The sequence below is a fragment of the Pseudorasbora parva genome, chromosome 18 (assembly GCF_024679245.1).
Source record: "Pseudorasbora parva isolate DD20220531a chromosome 18, ASM2467924v1, whole genome shotgun sequence".
Classification (NCBI taxonomy): domain Eukaryota; kingdom Metazoa; phylum Chordata; class Actinopteri; order Cypriniformes; family Gobionidae; genus Pseudorasbora; species Pseudorasbora parva.
Genome location: NC_090189.1, coordinates 37,708,045 through 37,735,370, shown reverse-complemented (window position 1 = coordinate 37,735,370; position 27,326 = coordinate 37,708,045). Strand labels below are relative to the sequence as shown.

General features: G+C 43.4%; 1 protein-coding gene across 1 annotated transcript in view; it reads right to left on the bottom strand.

Moving 5' to 3' along the window:
- Positions 1-5,105: 5,105 nt before the first annotated feature.
- Positions 5,106-27,326, bottom strand: part of kctd16b (potassium channel tetramerization domain containing 16b) — a 167,574-nt gene continuing 145,353 nt past the window's right edge. The window contains exon 2 of the mRNA XM_067423024.1: positions 5,106-8,327. Coding sequence (XP_067279125.1) covers positions 7,867-8,327 — 461 coding nt within the window. The 3' untranslated portion in view covers positions 5,106-7,866. The remainder of the gene's footprint in view (positions 8,328-27,326) is intronic.

Here is a 27,326-nt window from a genome sequence, read left to right as displayed (position 1 = left end):
TGTGGTAAGTAGCTAAGGCCACCACATACACCTTTATTGTGGAGGGGCTAACCCTGCAGAGAATCTTTCCCCCAGCAAGTTCAACACTGCACTCACCGGGCAGTTAACTGGATCCCACTGGGGATTTCCACATCATGACCAGGGCATAAAATTTCCCCGTGGAGGGAGCTCGAGAGTGGAGGTTGGTCTCAACAACCTCGGCTGAAGAATCGACCCACTCGGATGAGAGAGCGAGTCCCTCCTAATTGGAATCTCCAGCGGAGAGCAATCTAGGAGAGACACTATGTCCATACTTGGGGCAGCCAGTACGGGGCTACTAATAACAGATGAGTCCCATCCCCACAAAGTCTCTCAGGGAAACGTGGTAGCCTCAGCCACTCCTGTACCATGGCGTTCAGTCCCGGAGGGGCTGGATAACCACAGGTGCTCTGTCACCGACTCCTCGGTGTGGAGCATCCATTCCTGGTCCGGGCCTCGACCCCTGCCTCGACAGGATGTTCGCTTCCTGGTTCAGGTACCCTGGGATGAAAACTGCCCTGATGGAAGCAGTTACCCTTGGGCCCACAGGGGGATCTAGTGTGCCAATGTTCCGTCACTCCATTGGACTGGTTACATATGTGCTTCATGACACATTCAGGCAGAGATGTTCCCACAGCGGTGGCGCAGCACGAGTCCCCTCGAAAGGGAAATCATTTTTCATTGTGTTTGAATTTGAAGAATATTTAGAATATAATAGTGTAGTTTTAATGCATATTTTCTTCATAATATAGTTTACTTTTGCACAATTCTCAATTGCAACTACATACATACTTCTTCGAGATTTTGTCTATGATATTTTTGAATGTATCTTTATTTAGTATGGAAACTTGTTTCTGCCATTGAATAAAATATTTTAAAAGATAACTGCGACTGCTTTTTTTCAGAATATAAACATGCAATTGTGAATTATAAAGTAATAATTTCGAGTTATAAGGTCTTAATTGTGAGATAAAAGTCACAATTACCTTTTTTTCTGCGGCGAAACAAGCTTTCATAATTTAAACTTTATCAATCTTAAAAATAAAATAGACCATGTTACATCATAAACAAGTGTTGTATGTTTCTGCTTCCTATAGTGCCTTTTTTATTTTTCATTATCACCCCTGAGAATGATTTTTTTTTTTGTTCCAGGAATGTTTTTTACCATTTTTTTTTTTTTTTCAGATAAACATCACACAGTGTGGTCTTCCTTTATGTCTAAGGCCTATATTAAATATTACGAAATACAACACCACATTTTGAACATCTCTGGCATTTTTTGTCAGTTTCGCAAGCATTTGTACACTATCTCTTGGCTAATTTCTGCCCCTGGCTTTGCTCAATTCTAGCCAGATTATTAATTGAAATGTTTATTTAGTTGAAAATAAAATTATTTTTAGTTGTGAATCAGAATGTGCACTGAAATGCTATGCGTTTCTGAATAATTAATAGACGTCAAACACTGATCTCAAGCTACAGCTTGCTTGCGGATTATAATAATAATAGCAATATGTGAGCTTTTCATTTAAAAGGAAAGGGGAATCAGACTATCCTATCCAATCTGACACAGACAAGATCATTTAAGAAAAGAAAAAAAGATACTGGCCATTCTCATTATTTTTTGACAGTAACAAAGAACATTGCAGAATATTGAAAAAGGTGCTGAAGTGAAACTGCTGAGAGCTTTATCTTTTGATAGATGTGAGATGAATCTTTGAATCAAGAAACCTGTGTCATTGGCACAGAATCTCAAATGAACAGTAGGCGCTGCATCCCATGGTTCAACTCTGAGACCTGTTTCACGCTGCACGCACAAGCAGCATGTGAGCAAAGCAATGCTTCACACCAACAGCATTTCTGCTGTGGCTCCATAAAAAAGTAAAGTCTGAGTTACTACATTGAACAGTTCCTCTAATAATGGCCATAAATTATAAAATGGTTATCGAGACTATGGGCCCTATCATACACCCGGTGTAATGTGGCACCAGGTGCGACCAACGCTATCTCACGACCAATTCGTACTTATTCATACGAGTGAATAAAAGGTGTCTAAGTCGTACAAATTTATACGACCTCACTCGTACGAATTCGTACGATTTGTCTAAACCCACGTGATGGGTAGGTTTAGGGGCGGGGTCAGGGGTAGGTCATTCGTATGAATTAATACGAATTTGGTAACTCGTAAAATATGTACGAATTAGCAAAAATCGTATGAATTCGTACGAGTGAGGTCGTATCAATTCGTACGAATTAGCCACCTCGTAAATTTAGTACGAATTGCCGTGAGATCGGGTTGGGTGCGACACAAGTGTCTTTTGCTAGTTTCACCCTGACGCAGTTAATATTTTTAACATCCAGCACCATGTTGTAAATGCACTCGCGCCCATCTGTTCTGGTCTGAAAACCAGGTGTGTTCAGGAGCATTGTTGGCGCATTGCTATTTTGAGGCGACTGAAAACGACTGCGCCATTGACCAAAAAAAAAACTTGGTCTAAAGTCAATAGCTCAGTATTTTTGTGTTATTAAAGGGTGTGTTAGTAATGTGCATCTATAGGTGGTGCACACAGTGCACACACTCTGAGCGTTCAGTCTTTCCGCTCGCAAATTCCTCTATGTAAAAAGCGAATCCACCATGGTGCAAGCGCAACTGGCTTTTAAAGGGAATGAGAGATGAGACTCTGATTGGTTTGTTGCACGTTATGCTGAAAACACATCCATGTTCACATCCATGAACACATCATTCAGGTAATTGTTTTCCATTGTTAATCCAGCAAATGTGGATTCGGATTCGGACGGAAGTGGATAAGTGCACCTGAGCCGTGTGCTTCAGACCATATACTTAGATTGTTAAAATAGGGCCCTAGGTCATGAAGAAGGTTTACAAACTTGATCATTTTAATCTATTTTACTAGAGGATGGGGGATATTTATATCCAGGGCTTGACATAAACACCCACCAAGCGGCCAAATGCGTGTGTATCTCAGCAGTGGACTGTAATGCAGTCACTCCTACTCGCCACTTTGGCAAGTTGAATTCTATATATAATATATGTTTTTAAATTATAGTCGTTTAAAAGGCACCTGAAACAATAAACTAAGTGCTATGTATTGTTGTCAAAAATGTTGATATTGAATTATCTGAAATGCTTCTAATACTCATTTTCTGCAGAATAGACACAATACGAGATTTTCTCGCTCTCTCATCTCTCCGACAGCAAGTTGACACATAAACCCTCCTCCACTCACTGACTCGCTCATTTCATTTGCCCCGGATGAATATTGTTGGTGTTACAGGGATTAAATTTGTGTGTGTGATTGCGAACAATTATACTCATACCAGCAGATTTTGTGATCTCAGCAAAGTGTGTGCACATAAAGCCGTCTCTTAGTACTACATTTAGTTCTTTTTCACTGCTTATTGCGCTTAAACAGTCAAATACACACTAAAAATGCAAATGGTGGTCTTAGTGAGTATTCACGTAAACACAGTCTTGACCTGAACGTAAATAGTCGAGAAAGAAAATGCATGTGAAAGAGTATAATAGATCTGTGTGTCAGCAGCCTGAAATACCTGCTGTCAAATTATGAGATAATATTAAATATATATCTATATGGCAGTTTTTCCCCATGGTTTCGATCTCAAAATTGTGGCCAGTGAAAATGCTGAGTGGCTAGTAACTTTGATAAACCACTAGCAACAGTGGCTGGTGAGCAAAAAGTTCATGTCAAGCCCTGATTATTTCCAGTAGTTATATGGAATAGAAGCAGGAAGCAGGAGAAAGAAATGACTTGTGGGCTCCCACAAAATATAATTATCTATTAATAATAGCACGTAAAAGTCTGTAATTGGAGATCTGAAGTGTTGTGTGTGTGGCAATTGGAAAAAAATAGGCTATAGAAACTGGACTGCGACTGACAAATCAGCGTAGACCTCTTCCTACAGGCACAAGCAGGACAAAACATAAAAGTTTTGAAGTTTTGAAACATATTTGCATGATTGCAAAATCCATCCTACCCACAACTCTAAAACAGAACACATCCCCCAAACTGTAACTAATAAAAGTATGGATTCAATCAGGTTTACTGAAGTACTGTTTGTGTCACTTTTAAATAAAAAATAAATACATTTATTCCATATTTTATGTTGCTTATAAAATCTATATTACATATGATTGTTTGAAAAGGTTTATATGGCATTTCTACTGTATTTTTGGGGCAATGTGTATACTGTAATGTCAGATTTGTGTGGATTTTGTTTCTAGTCTTGTTTCTAGTTTCAATTTATGTCAACAATAAATGTGCAAATGCTACATGCAGCACTATAACAGTCAGTATTTGATGTTTAATATAAACCTGCCGGTGTAAATGCCCCTTTAAATGGAAGAGACAACTTTTAATGCCTACTGCTCAATCTCGGTGTGGCTTTAGCTACGGTGTAACACTTCATCCATTTTGAAGTAACTGAGTTATAATCATAATGCCTTCATTTCTTAGCTGACTTTATTATCGAATGAAATGAAAATATATTGATCTCCCTTGTGAAGAAGTACACTTTAACATTTAATTTTAAAAAGCGTACTTATTACGTAAATAATAAGCAGTACACAAAATATACTTTAAAAGATTATAATTATGTGTGAACTCAAGGTAATGTTTGCAGACAGTTAGCTGCATATTATTTACAATTGAATGAAAGTGTATCAGTTTTAATTTCATATTAAATGCATTTAGTTGAACAAAAAAGTGCTTTTATGACCCACTTAAAGGGTTAGTTTGGCCCAAATATTGGACTCCACAGTTTATAATGATGAATGTACTTTTGGGGCTTTCAATTTTGGGCTTCCATTCCCTGCCATTATAAAGATTGGAAGTGCCCGGGCATTTATTTTATTGACTCCGATTGTATTTGTCTGAAGTAAATCAGTAAATCATGGGGTTATTTTCCCTTTAAGTACATATATATATATATATATATATATATATATATATATATATATATATATATATATATATATATATATATATATATATATATATATATATATATATATATATATATATTGTCTTTGAAATATGTAATTTCTATTGAAACTTGTATGTCATGTATTTAAATATATTTGGCATTACACATTTGTAATGATTAAGTTGCAATTTAGTACAAAATATAAACTCCAATAACACACTATAGTAAAAATTATAATCATGGTGTTCTTTAAAGCATGACAAACGTTTATTGAAACATAATGATTTAAAATCAAACATTAAAATTTGGCATTATTACAAAGTGCACTTAAAAGTGTACTTAAGTGTTGATAAGAAACAGAGTCATAAAGTACACTTAAGTGGCTTTTTATATTGTCTGCAAGCACAGTTACATAATATACTTTTAAAATTGTAAAGTACTCTACAAATGCACATTGATTAAGCAAACTTTTTCACAAGGGCTCTCTGTCTGGCTAACATAAAAGTGTCTTTTACCCCCAAAGCCTTTGGCAAGCCCCAAATAGATGTAGGCCTACATAAAATAAAGAGGAAATGGCTGATTATAGAATGGAATGTATCAATGTGTGGTGCCTGCACAGCACAGCTGGAATGCCACCTGAATCTCCAGGTACTTCCTGGTAAAAACGGCAGTGAGTTTGTGCTTTAGATGAGTTGTGCTCATGTGTTACATATAACAGCTCAATTTTAACTTCCACAATCATCTCTTTTCCCATTCTGTTACTGTAGCTTCATATGGTACTCAATTATTATATAAATATCAACATATCTAATTGCCATTCACATGGATTTCAAACACTTTTATTATAATTTAGCTGTGTCTTGATGGTCAAAGAATAATCTCTTACAGACATCTTTAATATTTACATGTGGGTTGCAGTGCTATTTTTTTCTATCTTTTTTTTTTTAAAACAGTACGGTTAGTGTGTTCAGAACAGAGAAGAAAACCTGTGCGAGGCAATAAAATAATGACTTTACTGTATTATTTAAGTACCCAGATAAAAAATAATATTTATTCTATTATACATGCTATTCTCTCTGCCCTTTAATTTCATTTTTCTGGTAAATAGACTTGGGAATGAGAGGCTGGAGGCTACATTTTTGATTAGCTCTCAATGAATCTTAATTTATAGTCTAATTCAAAAGGCTACTTCGATAAAAGAAAGTTTACATGTCAATGCCTGTCATTTGCCCCCCAAACATTCAAAATCAGTTTCATCACAAGCGTGCATCTGGAATCCACCATACTTCACACAGTGAGGGTACAACAATATAAATATTTATGGTAATACATTTAGGTTATTGTCTAAAATCAGAGCAAATAAATGTGATGTTTTAATTAAATAAATGTCTTAATGAAATGAATCATTTTTTTTTGTTCTTCTAGTTAACGATAAATGCTCAGTACACAAAATAAAACGCTAATCAAAAGGTTCACATCTTATACATTATACCTCTCTTTTAACACCCATTTGCATTTTTGAAAATTAATTGTAAAACATTAAAAACATTTTTAGGTAAACTTAGGTTAAGGCTGTTCATCACAGGCAGTTAAGGTATAATATATAGGATATTGGGGGGGGGGGCACATTTCTTACTTCTTCCATAATTATGAGTTGTAACCTTGGCATCAGTTTTGTTTTTGTTTTTTTTATAAATGTATGGCATTGTCATACATTTTTAGCTATTACCCTATCCCCCTTACTTTGAAGTCTGTCTAGAATAGTTTGAAAATAAATATAGTTTTATAGCAGCCAGTTATGATGCTTATATTGTTTTTCAAGTTCCTTGCAAATCCTTGCAAAATGATTAACTGCACTAAACTTTAAATAGAATTAAAGATAAATTAAAAATAAATTGGCTACCTAAGCTGCTTGGTATTGGTGTGTCTAAAAAAATGATGTTTATATTCATTATTAACCATTACTTACACCAACACGTTTCCAATGAATTATCATCAGCTATATATAGGTTGCGTTATGCTTTGGGACATATCATCAAAGCCATCCATTTCTTAAATTCACTGTTATTGATGGAATGAATACAGCAGCAAAAATGTCTTCTGCAAAAAAGATTGCACATCCCTAAACTATGTTTGTGTTGTTTCGGTGTGTGATTGCTTTCAGAATATATCCCTAATGTTGCACTCCATTCAGTATTTAACCTTTGACCTCAAGAGTAAGCCATCATCCACTCCCATTAGGAATATCATGTTTAAATCAATGTTTCAGGCAGCCGTTTCAAAGCGTTTATGTGATGCTATTGAGTTTCCACCCCCAACCCTTTAATGCCGTGACCGTACGCGGCGGGGTCTTTACAGCCACAGATTGTAGCTTAGCTGAGGTACGAAAATGGAACGTAGAGAATCCGGAAAAAGGGAAAACACGTTTGGATCCATGGTCTCCTGTGCTTCTCTGAGTGTTGAAATGGAAACCCACTCACACGTCCGCCAAGGCAGTGGCTATTCTTAGAAAGGGCACAGTTGGGACCACATGCATTATTTATGAGGTGGATACACATTCATCTTTCAACCTCTGGGCCAACTCAACTCAATGGCTGTGGCACTAACATACCGAGGTCAAAAATGTGTAGTTGTAGCAAACAATTACACACAAATTTGTGTAGCTCTGCAAGGGAGGAGAAGTAGCTGTGTGTCTCTCTGGAACTCTACAAAAATGCAGATTAGCATTCAAGCAGATGAATTGGTCGCTCTGGTCATCGACCGACATTGACAAGAAAGTCAGAGGCAGTAGTAGTGTGGTGTGTAGTAGCAATATTGGTCATAGCAGTGAACACATACATTATTGTAGCTTGCGCTTAAGGTTTGAAAAACGGTTTCTGCCCTCCCTCAAAGACGGTATTTGCGCAGGAGGTCGGCCTGCCACATGTACTTGCGCTCGGGAAAATGCTCAGGAATCTTGATCTTGCGGAAGTCCTGGATGCACTTCTCCAGTTCCTCTTCCACAGTCAACTTTTCTTTGGCCGGCCGTTTCTTGCAGGTGCTGGTGTCCCGGGAACTTGCGGTGAGCGTCCGGAGCAGGTCGCTCTTGCGCCGCTGCTCGGACTGCTGCTGCTGCAGGAGATGCTGAACGGGGCCTTTCTTGGGAGGCCTGTCCAATGTCTGCACGTGTGTCTGCCGGCTGACCGGGCCACGGATGACGGTACCTTGAGGGGAGCTGGCCTCGGAGTGGCTCTCCGAGCTGGAGGTGGAGAGCTCGTTGAATGAGGTTCCACTCTCACCTTCGCCTTCACCTTTGTGGCCCTTGCAGCAGCAGTCGCACGGTGGAGATGACCAGCGAGATGGGCCACCTGGAAAAGAGAAGAGAAAAGTTTAAACGAGACCTGAAGGCATTTGTTTTTAGGAGGACATAGACAATGAGTGTGTTTACATGTTCTTCAGCCAATTATGCTAACAATGCATGCAGGGGTCAATGCATTAAAGTGCCCCTATTATGGTTTTTCAAATATTCCCTTTCATACAGTGTGTAATATCGCTGTCTGTGAATATAAATGTTCTGCAAGGTTGTAAAGTCAAAAGTACAGAATAAATAAAGTTATTACACGGCTCTGTGAAATCCTTGATTCTGATTGGTCAATTGCACATTCCAGCGGTATGTTATTCCCAGACAACAGATAACAACCGCCAAAGTTGAATAAAACACCGATCATCCGGGTACTACGAGTTATCTTGACCGGTACTACTTATTATATGCTTAACGCTGGCGCCATCTTATGGCTGTTAAAAACTTAACCGCCATGGGTTACAATGAAAGGGTTTCAAGGGTTTACTTTACAAAGTTTAACATATGGATATGTTTCCTACACAAACGCATTGATTTGTATCAGATGGCTCTATTAACCCATCGGAGCCGTGTGGAGCACGTTATTTGACGGACAGCTGCATTTTTTATGGTCTTCAAAAAAAGCTACAACTACTGCTTGGATTAACATTAGCCAGGACTTTTTAAATATAACTCTGACTGTATTTGTCTGAAAGAAGAATGTCATATAAACCTATAATGACTTGAGGGCGAGTAAATCATAGGCTTGGTTTAACTTTTGGGTGAACTAACCCTTACAGCATTCATTTTCAACATATAGCAATTGTTCAGCAATAGATAAACGCTTGCAGCTGTTCTTAGAAGAAAAGGTTCTATATAGAACCTTAAAAAGTTGGAACCCCTAAAAAGTTCACTGCAAAAAAATGCTTTTCTTACTTAGTATTTTTGTCTTGTTTCTAGTCCAAACATCTAAACATTCTTAAAACAAGAAGTATTTACTAGACAAGCAAAAATAATTGTCTTGTTTTTTCTTTGATAAGAAATGCATTTTTTTTGCAGTGTTCTATATAGAGCGCTTTTTAAGTGCCAAAAGGGTTTTTTCTTGTCATTATAGAACCCTTTTAGCATAAAATGGTCTTTGGTGTATACTCAACTATACTTCTATATATAACCTTTTAAGGGTTCCAAATATGTAGCGCCGATAGAACCTTTTCTTCTAAGAGTGTGTTTTTCTTCGCAGAAGCTTTGCGTAAGAGCTAATGAAATATTTAAATAAATTCAAGACAATATTTCTTTTCTAATTTACTTGAGACAAGTAGCCATGTAATAAGCGGGAAAATGTACATCCAGTTGGTTGTTATCGCAGAATCAACTAAAACAACCTATAATTCTTTTCTGAGCCGCTTCGCATCGGGGTCCTGATCACTCTGTCTGGGTTTATTATGCGATAACAACCGGCTGGATGCACAGTATCCCTTACTTTTATTCTCCCATAAGAAAGAATCTATTCTCTGAACCGTTCAGATGAGTCGCTGCTTCTCAAATCTCGGAGTTCAACATGTGATTCGCAAAATGCTTTCTCATGAAAGATAGGTCAGTACCAGTTTATTTATCTGGACCAGCTGCTCCTCAGAATCACAACCTGTAAGTATTATTAATTATTGATGTATATATTTTCTACCAGATGTTTAAAATACTTATATTGCGTTATATTGTTTCTGGGTAACTCTCATTATGACTGTCTTACTGAAATTCTTCAGCTCATCAGCAGTGAGCCGCTATTCCTTAAAACTGTGTCTATTAAAGCAGATTGTCTGTAGTTCTACTACTTTGAGTAAAGATAAAGGATGGAGAAAGATTTGTTTTAAAACGTTTATGTTCCATCATTCATTCACGTTTTTGTCTAAGTACGTGCTATTAATACAGTTCCTGCATTTGCACTGCAGTAAATTAGATAATACACATGGGTTTGTTGATGGATATACACTTGTTAATGCTTATGGTGAGGAATATGACAGCTGCAACATCTCATAATGAAACTCAAAATGAGTAGCATTTCTCAGAGAGAGAGTAAGGACAGAAAACATGCTTGGTTAATTTTAATCAGCAAATTGCGTTGTTTATTTCATCCAGCATTATGGGTTGTTTTAATCCAGCATAGTTGATTAATTTTTACAATAATACTAGCTTTTTGTGTTACATGAAATAATGTCTGCAGATTCAATACTCCACACAACCATTTTCACCATTATCATTATAGTATAGCATATTTTATATACATTTTAATACATACACTCACCTAAAGGATTATTAGGGACACCATACTAATACTGTGTTTGACCCCCTTCCACTTCAGAACTGCCTTAATTCTCCGTGGCATTGATTCAACAAGCTGCTGAAAGCATTCTTTAGAAATGTTGGCCCATATTGTTAGGATAGCATCTTGCAGTTGATGGAGATTTGTGGGATGCACATCCAGGGCATGAAGCTCCCGTTCCACCACATCCCAAATATGCTCTATTGGGTTGAGATCTGGTGACTGTGGGGGCCATTTTAGTACAGTGAACTCATTGTCATGTTCAAGAAATCAATTTGAAATGATTCAAGCTTTGTGACATGGTGCATTATCCTGACAGAAGTAGCCATCAGATGAAGGGTACATGGTGGTCATAAAGGGATGGATATGGTCAGAAACAATGCTCAAGTGCATTGCCCAACTGAATGCCCAATTGGCACTAAGGGGCCTAAAGTGTGCCAAGAAAACATCCCCCACACCATTACACCACCACCACCAGCAGCCTGCACAGGGGTAACAAGGCATGATGGATCCATGTTCTCATTCTGTTTACGCCAAATTCTGACTCTACCATCTGAATGTCTCAACAGAAATTGAGACTCATCAGACCAGGCAACATTTTTCCAGTCTTCAACTGTCCAATTTTGGTGAGCTTGTGCAAATTGTAACCTCTTTTTCCTATTTGTAGTGGAGATGAGTGGTGCCCGGTGGGGTCTTTTGCTGTTGTAGCCCATGCAAGGTTGTGCGTGTTGTGGCTTCACAAATGCTTTGCTGCATACCTCAGTTGTAATGAGTGGTTATTTCAGTCAAAGTTGCTCTTCTATCAGCTTGAACAGGTGTTCCTAATAATCCTTTAGGTGAGTGTATTGCCAACATTTAAGCTTGTTAATTAAACATTTAGAAGTACTTCAAGTGTAATCGACCAATCTCTGTGGTCCCGTTTCCACCATAATGGTGCTAGATATTGTGCCGGAGCTTGTGTCATGCTCAGCGGAGGAACTTCTAACTTCAGACTGCCGTCCTGTGTTAATCTCATAGATGAAATATACAATGAATGACTTCATAACCCGTCCATAAAAAAAAAAAACAGTTTTATCATCTAGCTAGATAAATGTGTCTAAGCATTATTGTTTGCAAGCACTAGGATATAAAGTGTGAGATTATTCAACTTTTTCAATATCATTTATATATCATCTTATGAAAATATTTTTGTTTCATGTGCTCGAGCACTGATTCGCCGGGCATTTGTGGGCGATTCCGCAGAACTTGTCGGCGAGTCAAAATCAGGGATAAAATTGGACAGTGCTCGGTATACTCGGCTTACAGATCAAACACAGGTCTAAAAGCAGACTAATGAACGGAAAAGAGAAACAGGTGTAGCAATTTAATCGACCAATGAATCACTATAGAAACAAATGCAAACATAAGAACAGAAAAAAAAAGGAAAAAAAAACTCTACTTTACTACTATTTTTTAATATAATTTACTTGATTTTATTGTCATGTGACATGTGAATTGTTGTCCAATTGTTGAGAAAGAAAAATACTGGAAATATTTAGTTAGTCCTGGTCCACTTAGCGTTCACTTTGGTATTTTAACGCTGAACCTAAAGATACCGAGCCTAAATGCTACAACATTCTCTGCAAGAACAGAGAAAAAAAAAGTTCTCGCTCCCAGGGCTGTGAGAAGAAAATGCCGTCATTTTGTTCTCGCAGCCCTGGTTTGGGAGTTTGCTCACTGCTTGTTCTCAACACATCGTCTGAGCAGAACTTTTTTCTCGCAAGTGTCCGAGAACTAGTGTGTGATTGGTCATACAATTAAAGTGGGTGTGGTTAATGCGGAGAAACAGAGTTGTTCGGCACCTGCTTTTCTCGTGAAGTATGGAATGTACTGGCCAGAATGAACTTTGTTCTTGTTCTTGCCACCTCGAGAAAATGAAAAAATGTCTTTCTTCTTGTAGAGGATGTCCCAAGCTTAAAGTAATAGGGATATGTTCACAACCTGATTGGTCGGCTTTTATTACATATATTTTGTGATGGAACTTGACAAACATCTAAAACAATGCTGTGTGCTGCGCTAAATGTGCTCGTTGTATGTGTATACATCAATTATTCCCCAAAACACTACCATGAATAAAGAATGGTATTAAAACATCCCGCGAGAGCAACTTCTCCCAACGACCCAGGAGCAATTTGGTGATGAGCCATGCAGTTTCCAGCAGGATCGAGCACCATGTTACAAGGCGAGAGTGATAATGAAGTGGCTCTGAGATCAACTGCCAACCTGTCACATCGATGCAAATACACACAAGACAATTTAAATGATAGGCCTATTAAATACCCGTTACCCAATTCATTTCCACATTCGGAATATTATCTTCAGTTTTATTTAAAATAAATGCTGATATGAGATGGGAATGGGTGAAAAATGGGTTCGAAAAAAGGTGAATTCGAACTTGGGTCGGCCGTGTCAAAGACTAAATCTACTATCCTTTGTCTCCAAACCACTGCTTCTATTACCAGATGTGTTATGTAATTTTGTTGTCAACCAGACAATGGTGGGCAGAGTTATATGTTAAAGGGGTTTGTTCACCCAAAAATTAAAATTCTGTCAATAATTACATACCCTAATATCGTTCGACCCCCGTAAGACCTCTGTTCATCTTCAGAACACAAATGAAGATATTTGTGTTGAACTCCGATGGCTCAGAAAGGCCTTTATTGACACCAATGTCATTTCCTCTCTCAAGACCCATAAAGCCACTAAAGACGTCGATACAAAGCCCATCTCACTACAGCAGCCATATCACCCTGTAGCCCAAGACTGGTTTCCCACTGAAGCTAAGCAGGGCTGAGCCTGGTCAGTACCTGGATGGGAGACCAACTGGGAAAACCAGGTAGCTGCTGGTAGAGGTGTTAGTGAGGCCAGCAGGGGGCGCTCTCCCTGTGGTCTGTGTGGGTCCTAACACCCCAGTATAGTGATGGGGACACTATACTGACAAAGAGCACCGTCCTTCAGATGAGACGTTAAACCGAGGTCCTGACTCTCTGTGGTCGTTAAAAATCCCAGGATGTCATTCGGAAAAAGAGTAGGGGTGTAACCCTGGCATCCTGGCCAAATTTGCCCATTGGCCTCTGTCCTTCATGGCCTCCTAATCATCCCCCTCTCCTGATTGGCTTCATCACTCTGTCTCCTCTCCACCAATCAGCTGGTGTGTGGTGAGCGTTCTGGCGCAATATGGCTGCCGTCGCATCATCCAGGTGGATGCTGCACATTGGTGGTGGTTGAGGAGATTCCCCCCTTCAATGTAAAGCGCTTTGAGTACCTTGAAAAGCGCTATATAAATCGAACACATTATTATTATTATTATTATTATTATTATTATTATTATTATTATTATTATTATTACAGTGGCTCTACAATCATTTTATGAAGTCACGAGAATAGTTTTTGTGCACAAAAAAACAAAATAACGACTTATATAGTGATGGGCCGATTTCAAAACAAAGTTTAGAACGGTTATGAATCAGTGTACTGATTCATGATTTGGATCGCCAATGTCACGTGATTTACGCAGTTTGACACGCGATCCGAGTCAGGAATCAATACACTGATTCATAACCGTTCTAAACTTTGTTTTGCAATCACTATATAAGTCGTTATTTAGTTTTTTGCACACAAAAACTGTTCTTTTCGCTTCATAAAATGATTGTAGAGCCGCTGTAGTGAGATGGGCTTTGTAACGACGTCTTTAGTGCCTTTATGGGTCTTGAGAGAGGAAATGACATTGGTGTCAATGGAGGCCTTTTTGAGCCATCGGAGTTCAACACAAATATCTTGATTTGTGTTCAGAAGATGAACGGAGGTCTTACGGTGTCAAACGACATTAGGGTGAGTAATTAATGAGAGAATTTTCATTTTTGGGTGAACTAACCCTTTAAGGCTATTTACAGTTTCCAAAAATCGCGAATGCTTTGTTGATCGTTGTATGTTATCAGCTTTCAGTTATTCAGGATACAGTGTCAGGGTATGTCTGGAAACTCATGCGGTGAAAGCGTTGCATTAGCACAATAAGGCTTACTCCACAAAAACATACTATGTCAACTACAAAGCACTACAACCAGCAGTGTGAGACAGACAACATTCAGTGTTATTCACCTAACAGAATGAAGCCAATTATACAGGCTGTTTTTTTTTAAGGCCTGTCGCTGATGAACTATGTCTGTTATTCTCCACTGCACGGATCTGTGCTATTTCACAACACTGATCCATGTCAGATTTTTAATTATGCAACCTCAATCCATTTGCATTTAATTATGCAAATGACAGTTGGGGTGTCAAAAATGATTCACAGCGAGAGTGGCGGCACTTGATCAAACCCATTAGCTGCCTATATGAGTGTTTACGCACAAAGTCAGGGCCACATAGTTACAATTAACTATGATATAAAAGGTAATTGTGCAGTTGTGCCCACATTTAGCAATCTAGATTTGGCAAGCATAGATGCTTGGTGTAAAATGATCATTTCCCAATGTGAAACGCAATAGTGTTGCACAAACATACCCTACACTGAGTATACATTTCCAAGTTTTTAATAATGTAATTATTAGTTGTTGTTAGCAGTTCAATACATCAGTTGCACCTTCAACTGTATTTTTTATCATGGCATCACAACGTTAGCTCTAAATATTATTCTGGATTATATAGTCTATTAAGGACAGAGTTCACAAGGTGCATAATCATGCAAAGCTGCAAATCCCAGAAAGATGTTGCTGCAGTGAGACTATATGGTAGCGTTATTGATCCCACACCAGCAATAGAGTCCATGTATTGCCAAACACTGCAATAAAACTATTGTGCTGCGTTGCAGAAACAGACGTCAAGACTCTAGGGATCCACCCCAAGCAAATTTAATGAGGTATAAATATGATTTTAAAATTAAAACAGACTCCCTTTTGCATTAACATCAGAGGGATAATATGCCAATGAACATCCACAGTCCTCAAAACACGATCATCGCTTGACTGGGACAGTAAGAGGCCCAACAAAAATGACAGAAATTTGTGTTTCTCATTATGTGGCAGATTCTGCTCTGGAATTAATTTGTGTCACTCAGTATAAAAAGGGCCCTTTGATCGATAAGTCGAGGCCTTGATAATTGGTGTTTTGAAAAATGGCCCGACTTGGCAAAACAGCTAAATCAGCCTGTGGCCAATTTTCTTGTCCAAACGGAATTAACAGGATGCGGCAAAGTAGTGTTGACAAATGCCAAGAGTTTAAAAGCCTTGTGAATAATGTAGTCAGTCATGGGTACATTTTGTATAAGTGCATTAATGTATATATTAATACTGAATAAATGTTTGGTCATTCTTTAAATTCATTGCATGATGTGTGTGTGTGTGTGTGTGTGTGTCCTTGTTCATCTTACATTGTAGGGACCAAATGTCCCCATAAGGATAGTAAAACCTGAGATCACCTACATTGTTTTGTCTTTTCAAAAGGCTTATAAATCATACAGGATGAGTTTTTTTGAGCAAGGAAAAATGCAGAATGTTTCTTGTGTTGGGTAGGTTTAGGGGCAGGGGCAGTGTAGGGGGATAGAATGTACAGTTTGTACAGTCTAAAAACCATTACGCCTATGGAAAGTCCCTACAATTCACAAAAACACAACACACAATTTAGCTTTAGAATGATACAGTCATAAGTAACGTATTCATTTTGCCGATGCATTTCTTTAAAACAACAGACACTGCATCATCTCCGTGGGCTTACTGTATAAGCTTTCTCATTAGTGATTTTGTCGTGTTTCCATCCCAGAAGCGCATAATAAGGAATGCTAGTAACAGGAATCCTTGATAGCTGGACTTGTTTAAAAAAAGCTCTTAAGTGATAATTACATTGGTTTGGAGAGATCTTCTATCCCTAAAGGCTGTGCACTTATGCTCTAGTGCTCATGGAGTGCACAGGAAACGTCCACAGCTAATTAAAGCTGTGGCTGTGCATTAGGGTTGGGCAATATAACTAAAAGATGACATATTTTGATCCTATATATACAGGGCTTGACATTAACACCCACCAGCCTGCCAAATGCGGGTGAATTTCAGTGGATTTACAGTGGCTTTTCCGATACATATCGATTGAAATATCTAAGGCCCCGTCCACAAGGAGATGCGTTTAACTGTATACGTAAATATATATATATATATATATATATATATATATATATATATATATATATATATATATATATATATATATATATATATATATATATTTTTTTTTTAACAGCATTTCGTCTAGTTGGACCCGGCGTTTTAGGAGCCTGAAGCTAGTATTTTTTGAAACCAGGTCTCAGAGTGGATAAATCTGAAACCGACACCCTTGCGTTTTCGTGTGTACAGCCAATCCGTATATTTTGTGAAATGGTGACGTCATCACACTACGTCATGCATGGTAAAGGCTAGAAGGTGATACAACTACGGGCTCTGGGCATGCGCACATCAATACTGTGTCACATGCCTGTCCTGTCTTGTGTGCACATGTGGGTTTTGTTAGTGTAGCCATTGTGCTTCTGTCATTGTTTGATCCCCCCCCCCCCCCCCCCCCCCAATATCTGTATGCAGATATTTTGAGACGAGGGGGGAAAAAGAGTGGATAGAAAAAGCTCTGGCTTTGTGTGGATGTGGGCTAAAACGCTTCCAATACAATTTTTTCCACAGAATAGACACACGATACCAGGGGTTCGTTCTCTCTCTGGCTCTCTCTGAGAGAATTGCATGCAGCCTTAACAAGCATGAATAGAATGAAGAATGGTCGGGCTCCAGGGTTAGATGGTCTAACTGTTGATTTCTATAAAGCTTTCTGGGATCTTTTGGGCAATGACTTGTTGGAAGTTCCCTTTCGGGGAACTCGAGCTGCGTCAAAACGCTGTGAGAACGCCTCTGCGTTAATGCGTCGTGAAGCGCCTGTAGAACCATTCCATCGGGAGATCGATCATCGCCGACGTGATGACGTCGCCGACGTGATGACGTCCTCAACCGGAGACTATAAAAGGTCCGCGAACACAAACAGGAACTAGCTTCTGAGCCTTCAGCAAGCGATCTGTGTGAACCTGTCTGTCTATTTGGTGTTTTTGTCTGTCTATATCCAGAGATTTTCCACCCTTTTGTTAAATATTGCAGTATATATTAACAAACAAAGAGAAAATAAAATAGATAGAGTAAAATGGCGAGTGAAAGCAGCTTTAAGAGGTGTGTTCATTCCTGCCCACGCTACATCACGAGCGGGGATACACACTCTCTTTGTGTAGCCTGCTTGGGAGCGCAGCATGCCCAGGCAGCCCTCGAGGGGGCTGCTTGCGAGCACTGTGAGCGTATGCCACTGAGAACGCTGCGCTCCCGCCGGGCACTCTTCGAGGAGGGTGCCTCGGCTCGTGTTCCCCGCGGCTCTGGTCCCGCTGCTGCCGAGGCAGAGCGGTGGCTTCAGTCGTGGGGTTCACACATGGACTTTACAGAGGGGTTTGAGACGGGCCCAGCCTTATCTCAGCCCTCACCTGTATCGTCCAGTGTCTCGTCTCGGGGTTTGGAAGCCCGCTCTGCGGTCTCTTCCTCCCTGGGCGGGGCACCGGTGCTCCAACTATCCAGCTCTGAGGAGGTGGACGTTGAGAGCATCGCGACTGAAGACTCGCCACTTCAGTCACCCGCTAGTGAGTTGAGGTTCTCACGAGAGCTGTGGCCAGGTTAAATATAAAAATAAGAAATGACTGGCTGGCTGAAATATCTGAATCCCATCGAAATCAGAGAAAACGAAATTAGATGAGCGATTCCTGCCCTCTCGTGCAAAGCATCAACGTCCTGCCATTCTTCCCTGACCTGCACACCGAGGTGTCTAGGTCATGGAGGAAACCGGTATCATATAGAGTGTTCAGCCCACATACATCTGCATATAGTAATATATTTGGGCTGAGACACTATGGTTATGGGGCGATGCCGAAGATCGAAGAGACGCTTGCGAGCTATCTCTCGCCTTCAGCTGCATCGTCCCTGGCATTTCCCCTCCGAAGGAAATCGGTGCTTACCTCAGCACACGGTACCCGTCTTCCTTCGGTGCCCACAGGGGGCCGCGCTGCTAACCCCGCCGCAATGTCAGGGCGCAGAGGGTCTCCGCGGGCCACCTGAGGGTGGTCCGCCCCCTCCTCGGAGGGCATGCAGGCAGTCAGGTCAGGTGTTCCCTGCCGGTTCGCCGTTTCAGGGCACTGCACTCGCTGCTCAAATTACACCAGAGGCCAGCCTCGAGAGGCTGGTTCCCTTAGTTTCCCCTCCGTCGGAAGACGGTGCTTACCTCAGCATACGGTACCCGTCTTCCTTCGGTACCCTCAAGGGGCCGCGCTGCCAACCCCGCCGCAATGTCGGGGCGCAGAGGGTCTCCGCGGGCCACCTGAGGGTGGTCCGCCCCCTCCTCGGAGGGCAGGGGAAACAAAAGGACGCTGAGGGTAGTCCCCTCCGAAGGGAAACGGTGTTTACCTCTGCCTACGGTACCCGTTGTCCTGCAGCGCCCTCTGGGGGCCGCGCTGCCAACCCCGCCGCAATGCCGGGGCGCAGACGGTCCCCGCGGGCCACTCGAGGGTGGTCCGCTCCCCCTTCGGGGGGCTCCCGAGCAGTCAAGTCAGTCGTTCCCTGCCGGTCCGCCGCTTCAGGGCACTGTGCTTGTTGCTCAAAATACACCAGAGGCCAGCCTCGAGAGGCTGGTTCCCTTAGTAGATTTTCTAGACGAGTGGAAACGTCTATCAAATATATCTCAGTGGGTCCTGCAGATAATAGAAAAGGGGTACGCCATTCAGTTCAGAAGTCGGCCACCTCCTTTCTGCGGTGTCCTACCTACAGAGGTGGGCCCGGAGCAGGCTCTGGTAATGGCACAGGAAGTAGAGACACTCCTGCAAAAAGGGGCTATAGAGAGGGTTCCCCCTCCCAGGAGGGAGTCTGGCTTTTACAGCCGTTACTTCATCGTGCCGAAGAAGGATGGGGGCTTACGCCCGATATTAGATCTGCGGCTATTGAATCGCTCGGTGGCCAAGCTCAAATTCAAGATGCTTACACTCAGACAGATTGTAGCGCAGGTCAAATCGGAGGATTGGTTTGTCACCATAGACCTCAAAGATGCGTATTTTCATGTCTCCATCCTTCCACATCACAGGAAGTTCCTGAGGTTTGCCTTCGGGGGAGAGGCATACCAATATCGTGTACTTCCCTTCGGTCTAGCACTGTCACCCCGCACGTTCACCAAGTGTGTGGATGCAGCTCTGGCGCCGCTGCGTCTACAGGGCATCCGCATACTGAACTATATCGACGACTGGCTGATTCTAGCGAATACAGAGCAGATGGCGGTTCAGCATCGAGATGCTGTTCTCGCCCACATGTCGAAGCTGGGGTTAAGGCTGAACGCCAAGAAGAGTGTGCTTTCTCCGGCTCAGAGAACCACTTTTCTAGGTGTGAACTGGGATTCGGTAATTATGCGGGCGCAATTATCGCCAACACGCATAGCATCGGTCCTGGCAGCCGTCAGAGAACAGAAGCTAGGCCGGGCCGTCACTGTGAAACAGTTCCAGAAACTGTTAGGTCTCATGGCAGCAGCGTCCAACGTGATACCTTTTGGCCTACTGTACATGAGGCCACTGCAGTGGTGGCTCAAAACGAAGGGGTTCTCCCCGAGGGTCCCTCAGGGTCCCGTGTTGGGGGCTCATGTTCGTCGCGTAACGCTAACGACAGACGCCTCTCTCACGGGCTGGGGGGCGACCATGAGTGGTCGCTCGTCCCAGGGTCTATGGCAGGAACATCAGCGGCACTGGCACATACATCGGCTAGAGATGCTCGCAGTGTTTCTTGCATTGAAACAGTTCCTGCCCGACCTCAGGGGCCACCATGTGTTAGTCAGGACAGACAACACGTCGGTGGTCGCCTACATAAATCACCAGGGGGGTCTGAGGTCCCGTCCTTTGGACAAATTGGCACATCGGATCCTCCTGTGGGCCCAGGGGAAACTGCTGTCAATCAGGGCAGTATATATCCCCGGGGTCCTAAATCAGGAAGCAGACAGCCTGTCGAGACAGGGGCCGAGGCCCGGGGAATGGAGACTCCACCCAGAGGTGGTGGAGCTCCTATGGAAGGTTTATGGGAAAGCGGAAATAGACCTATTTGACTATTTAAATAGACCTATAGACCGCTGGGGCTGGATGCCATGGTACAGGAGTGGCCGAGGCTACCTCTGTACGCCTTCCCCCCGATTGTCCTGCTTCCAGGAGTTCTGGAGAGGGTACGCCGGGACGGGGCCCAGGTACTTCTAGTGGTTCCGTACTGGCCGACCCGAGTATGGTTTTCGGACCTGATATCTCTCCTGGAAGGCTCTCCGATGGAGATTCCGACCAGGAGGGATCTACTCTCTCAGGCGGGCGGGAGATTCCTGCACCCACGCCCGGAGATGTGGAAACTGTGGGCCTGGCCTCTGAGGGGGCTAGGCTCATAGAGGAAGGTCTCTCGGCCGAGGTCGTAGAGACCATCCTTCACTCCAGAGCTCCGTCCACGAGGAAACTGTACGCTCTGAAATGGAAACTTTTCTCAGCATGGTGCAGAGAACGCCAGTGGGACCCAGTTAACTGCCCGGTTGGTACAGTGCTGGAGTTTCTGCGGGCAAGGTTCTCGGCAGGGTTGACCCCCTCCACAATAAAGGTGTACGTGGCGGCCTTGGGTGCCTTCCACGTCCCTTTCGGTGGAGTGTCTTTGGGAAGACACCCTCTGATTACACGTTTCCTCCGTGGCACTTTAAGGTTGAGGCCTGTGATGCACTCGAGGGTCCCAGCATGGGACTTAGCCATTGTTTTACGGGGCTTGTCCGAGCCTCCATTCGAACCCTTGGAGGAGGTTTCGGATAAGTTCCTTACCCTCAAGACGGTATTTTTGTTGGCTATTTCATCTCTAAAGAGAATAGGAGATATTCAGTCCCTGTCTGTAGGGCCCTCATGTTTAGAGTTTGCGCCTGGGATGGTGAAAGCATTTCTGCATCCCAGGCCGGGTTATGTCCCCAAGGTTCCTACGAGCCCACGGGGCCCCATCACTCTTCAGGCGTTCTGTCCTCCTCCTTTCACGACGTCAGACCAGGAAAGATTGAATCTGCTGTGCCCTGTCAGGGCGTTAGATACTTATGTCCACAGAGCTGCCCTGTGGAGGAAAACTGATCAGCTGTTTGTCTGTTTCGGGCCCCCTAAGAAGGGGCCCCAGTATCTAAGCAGAGGATGAGCAAGTGGGTGGTCGAGGCCATCTCACTTGCTTATGAAGCGGCCGGGCAGCCGTCTCCACTGGCTGTCCGGGCGCATTCAACCAGGGGTATGGCTGCTTCAAAAGCACTTTTGTCGGGGGCTTCCCTCCACGATATTTGTAACGCGGCCGGATGGTCGTCTCCTTTAACCTTCGTCAGGTTCTATGAAGTAGACCTGGCATCTACAGTGGGGCACAGGTACTCTCGTAACCGTGTGCGCTTCGGCTTCACACATACGAGACACTTGGTCCTATGGCGATGTGGGTATAAGCGTTCTCACAGCGTTTTGACGCAGCTCGAGTTCCCCGAAAGGGAACGTCTCAGGTTACGTATGTAACCCTAGTTCCCTGAGGGAACGAGACGCTGCGTCGCCCTGCCATACTCCCGGCGTGCCCGTGATCACTTACTTCAGGCTTTATCAGAAGCTAGTTCCTGTTTGTGTTCGCGGACCTTTTATAGTCTCCGGTTGATGACGTCATAACGTCGGCGACGTCATCACGTCGGTGATGATCGATCTCCCGATGGAATGGTTCTACAGGCGCTTCACGACGCATTAACGCAGAGGCGTTCTCACAGCGTTTTGACGCAGCGTCTCGTTCCCTCAGGGAACTAGGGTTACATACGTAACCTGAGACGTTTTCTGTGACAGCATTGCTAGAGGGCAACTGCCTCTGACCCTTTTACCCAAGAAAGGAGATCTAAAAGAAATCAAAAACTGGAGACCCTTTTCCCTGCTCTGTGTGGATTTTAAGATTTTATCCAAAACTTTAGCCAGTAGGTTCAGAAAAGTGATGGAGCAAATTATACATGCGGATCAGTTTTACTGTGTGCCGGGCAGATCCATTCTAACCATTAGATCCATTCACAATATTGGACCAAGAGATATTTTGGATGTGGCTAACATCACTGGTGAAAATTTTGGATTGATCTTGTTAGACCAAGAGAAGGCTTTCGACCGAATTGAGCAACAATATTTATAGAATGTGCTTGAGGAATTTGGGTTTCCTTAAAATTTTATAGAAATGATTAGAGTATTGTATGTTCACATTGAAAGTGTAGTAAAGGTCAACGGTGACTAAATGCCATTTTAAAGGTTAGAAGGGCATTCGGCAAGGCTGTTCAATATCAGGAATGTTGTGATCAATTGCAATTGAACCTTGTCTGTGTAAACTGAGAGAGTGTTTGGAATGAGTTTCTTTGTCCCGAGAACAAACATTTCTTTTATCCGCTTATGCAGATGATGGTGGTGGTTAAGGGAGACACTGGGTTGGAAAAGGTTAAAGGGGTACTAGAAATGTATGGTAAAGTGTCTTCAGCAAAAGTGAATTGGTCCAAATGTGTAGCTTTAGATTAGATTAGATTAGATTAGATTCAACTTTATTGTCATTACACAAGTACAGGTACAAGGCAACGAAATGCAGTAGGTAGGTAGAGGTAGGTAGGTAAACTTAAGGAAGGCCAAGTTTGCCTGGTGGATTGTCATGGGCTACTGATGGTGTAAAATATTTGGAATTTTTTTAGGGAAGGAACATTTTGTTATGAAAAATTAGGAAAGGGTTATAGAGACGATTGAAGGAAAATTAAAACAGTGGAAATGGCTATTGCCGCGAATGTCTAGGGGGCGTATCCTGATTATTAATAATTTGGTAGCAGCTACCAATGTATGGAAAGCAGGAATAAATTGTATTATTATAGTATATATATAATATTATATTATAGTATATAGTATAATTATTCTAGTGAACTATTTACACCAGAAGTTACATTTTTCCAAGCATGGACATTTTACCAACGTTTACAGAAGAGGAAGATTCTTATCAGCTACTTGCGGTTAAAAGTTTTAAAGGGTTGGATTTTTGTGATATTGGTGGAAAGAAGTTGTATGAGGTATTTGTTAAAGTACTGAACAAAGAAAAAATTGAAAGTGCGGGTAGAAACACCATGGGTTGCTCATTTTGGGGTTGAAAATAATTGTAGACCTGTGTGGAGAACTATGTACAAGCCACCGTTGACCAAACCAGGAGGGGATTTGCAGTGGAGGATACTGCATGGTATTGTTACTGTAAATGCATTTGTTAGCATTATTAATCCGGCAGTTGATAGTAAATGTCCTTTTTGTGACCAAATGGAAATCATTTTTTACTGTTTTGTACACTGTTGACAGGCTGAAAAGTTTATTAAGAGTCTTAATTTCATGTTTGTGGATTTTAAAGTTATTTTTTCAAAGGTTGGTTTCATTTTTGGGTTTAGGTTTGGAAAGAAAAAGAGAAAGAAAGGACAACTTATTAACTTAAAGCTAAAATGGCTATTTATCTGACAAGAAAGGAAACAATAGAGGGTGAAAGTGGTCGGGATGTAGTATAAGTTCCCTTTCGGGGAACTCGAGCTGCGTCGAAACGCTGTGAGAAACGCCTCTGCGTTAATGCGTCGTGAAGCGCCTGTAGAACCATTCCATCGGAAAAAAGATCGTTCGTCGGCGTGATGACGTCATCGACCGGAAGCTATAAAACGTCCGTGAAAACAAACAGGAACTAGCTTCTGAGCCTTCAGCAAGCGATCTGTGTGAACCTGTCTGTCTATTTGGTGTTTTTGTCTGTCTATTGAAAGAGTTTTTCCACCCTTTGTTAAATATTCCTTATATTTACAAAAAAGAGAAAATAAATAGATAGAGAAATGGCGAGTGAAAGCAGTCAGTTCAAGAGGTGTGTACATCCCTGCCCACGCTACATCACGAGTGGGGATACACACTCTCTTTGTGTTGCCTGCTTGGGAGCGCAGCATGCCCAGGCAGCCCTCGAGGGGGCTGCTTGCGAGCACTGTGAGCGTATGCCACTGAGAACGCTGCGCTCCCGCCGGGCACTCTTCGAGGAGGGTGCCTCGGCTCGTGTTCCCCGCGGCTCTGGTCCCGCTGCTGCCGAGGCAGAGCGGAGGCTGCAGTCGTGGGGTTCACAATTGGATGTTGCAGAGGGGTTTGAGACGGGCGCTGCCTTATCTCTGCCCTCACCTGCTCCATCCAGCGGTTCTTCTCGGGGCTTGGAAGCACGCATTGCGGTTTCTTCCCCCCCGAGAGAGCCGCCGGTGCTCCAACTATCCAGCTCCGAGGAGGTGGACGTTGAGAGCATCGCGACTGAAGATTCGCCACTTCAGTCCCCTGCGAGTGAGGAGCTCGTTGAGGTTCTAACGCGAGCCGTGGCCAGATTAAATATTGACTGGCCCGTAGAGAGATCTGAGGCAGGAAGGAAAAGATCTAGTAAATTAGATGAAAGATTCCTGCCCGCTCGCGCTTCAGAACCTCAGCGGCGGGGCCTGCCATTCTTCCATGATTTGCACACCGAGGTGGCAACATCATGGAGGAGACCGGCATCATACCGTGTGTTCAGCCCTCAGACTTCGGTCTACAGCAACATCATGGGGCTGAAGCACTACGGTTATGGGGCGATGCCAAAGGTAGAAGAGACGCTCGCGAGCCATCTCTCGCCTTCCTCGGCATCGTCCCTAAAGGCCCCGACTTTGCCCACCAGACCATTAAAAACAACGTCGGCAATGGTGGGCAAAGCGTACTCGGCGGCAGGTCAGGCTGCTGCATGCCTGCATACCATGGCTATAATGCAGGCTTAACAGGCTGACCTGCTCAGGGACTTAGATGGACGTGATGAAGTGAGGGGTGATGTCATAAATGAGCTAAGAACAGCAGCTGATCTAACTCTCCGAGCCACCAAAGAGATGGCCAGATGTGTTGGCCGCTCTATGGCAGCATTGGTGGCTACGGAGAGACATTTATGGCTCAACCCCACTGAAATCAAGGAGAGGGAGAAAAGCTTCCTGCTCGACGCGCCGCTGTCTCCTGGTGGCCTCTTCGGTGACGCAGTACATACTGTCACCGAGAGGTTCCAGGAGTCAAAGAAACAAGCTGCGGCGCTAAAGCAGTTTCTCCCTCTCCGGGTCCAGGTCCCTGGGGCTGCCGCTGACATCAGGCAGCCCAAGCCGAGTACGAGCTCCGCTCACAGGGCACAACAAAAACAGAGCGTCGCCGCTCGAGCTCCCCCTCAGCGCGGGGACGAGGGGCGGCGCTCTCAGGCGAGGCCTTCGAGGGGCAGGGCTGATCTGCGGACAGTCCTGATCGCCAAGAAGGCCTCGTCGAAGCGTTCCTGACGCCAGAAGCGTCAGGACGCTGAGGGTGGTTCCCCCCATAGGGAAGCGGTGTTTACCCCTGCTAACGGTACCCGCTTCCCTACGGCACCCTCGGGGGGCCGCGCTGCCAACCCCGCCGCAATGCCGGGGCGCAGTCGGTCTCCGCGGGCCACCCGAGGGTGGTCCGCACCCCCTCCGGGGGGTCCCCGAGCAGTCAAGTCAGTCGTTCCCTGCCGGTCCGCCGCTTCAGGGCACTGTATTTGTTGCTCAAAATACACCAGAGGCCAGCCTCGAGAGGCTGGTTCCCTTAGTAGATTTTCTAGACGAATGGAAACGTCTATCAAATATATCTCGTTGGGTCCTGCAGATAGTAGAAAGGGGGTACGCCATTCAATTCAAGAGTCGGCCACCTCCTTTCTGCGGTGTCCTACCTACAGAGGTGGGCCCGGAGCAGGCTCTGGTAATGGCACAGGAAGTAGAGACACTCCTGCAAAAAGGGGCTATAGAGAGGGTTCCCCCTCCCAGCAGGGAGTCTGGCTTTTACAGCCGTTACTTCATCGTGCCGAAGAAGGATGGGGGCTTACGCCCGATATTAGATCTGCGGCTATTGAATCGCTCGGTGGCCAAGCTCAAATTCAAGATGCTTACACTCAGACAGATTGTAGCGCAGGTCAGATCGGAGGATTGGTTTGTCACCATAGACCTCAAAGATGCGTATTTTCATGTCTCCATCCTTCCACATCACAGGAAGTTCCTGAGGTTTGCCTTCGGGGGAGAGGCATACCAATATCGTGTACTTCCCTTCGGTCTAGCACTGTCACCCCGCACGTTCACCAAGTGTGTGGATGCAGCTCTGGCGCCGCTGCGTCTACAGGGCATCCGCATACTGAACTATATCGACGACTGGCTGATTCTAGCGAATACAGAGCAGATGGCGGTTCAGCATCGAGATGCTGTTCTCGCCCATATGTCGAGGCTGGGGTTGAGGCTGAACGCCAAGAAGAGTGTGCTTTCTCCGGCTCAGAGAACCACTTTTCTAGGTGTGAACTGGGATTCGGTAATTATGCGGGCGCAATTATCGCCAACACGCATAGCATCGATCCTGGCAGCCGCCAAAGAACAGAAGCTAGGCCGAGCCGTCACTGTGAAACGGTTCCAGAAACTGTTAGGTCTCATGGCAGCAGCGTCCAACGTGATACCTTTTGGCCTACTGTACATGAGGCCACTGCAGTGGTGGCTCAAAACAAAAGGGTTCTCCCCGAGGGGAAATCCGCTCCGCACGATCAAAGTCAC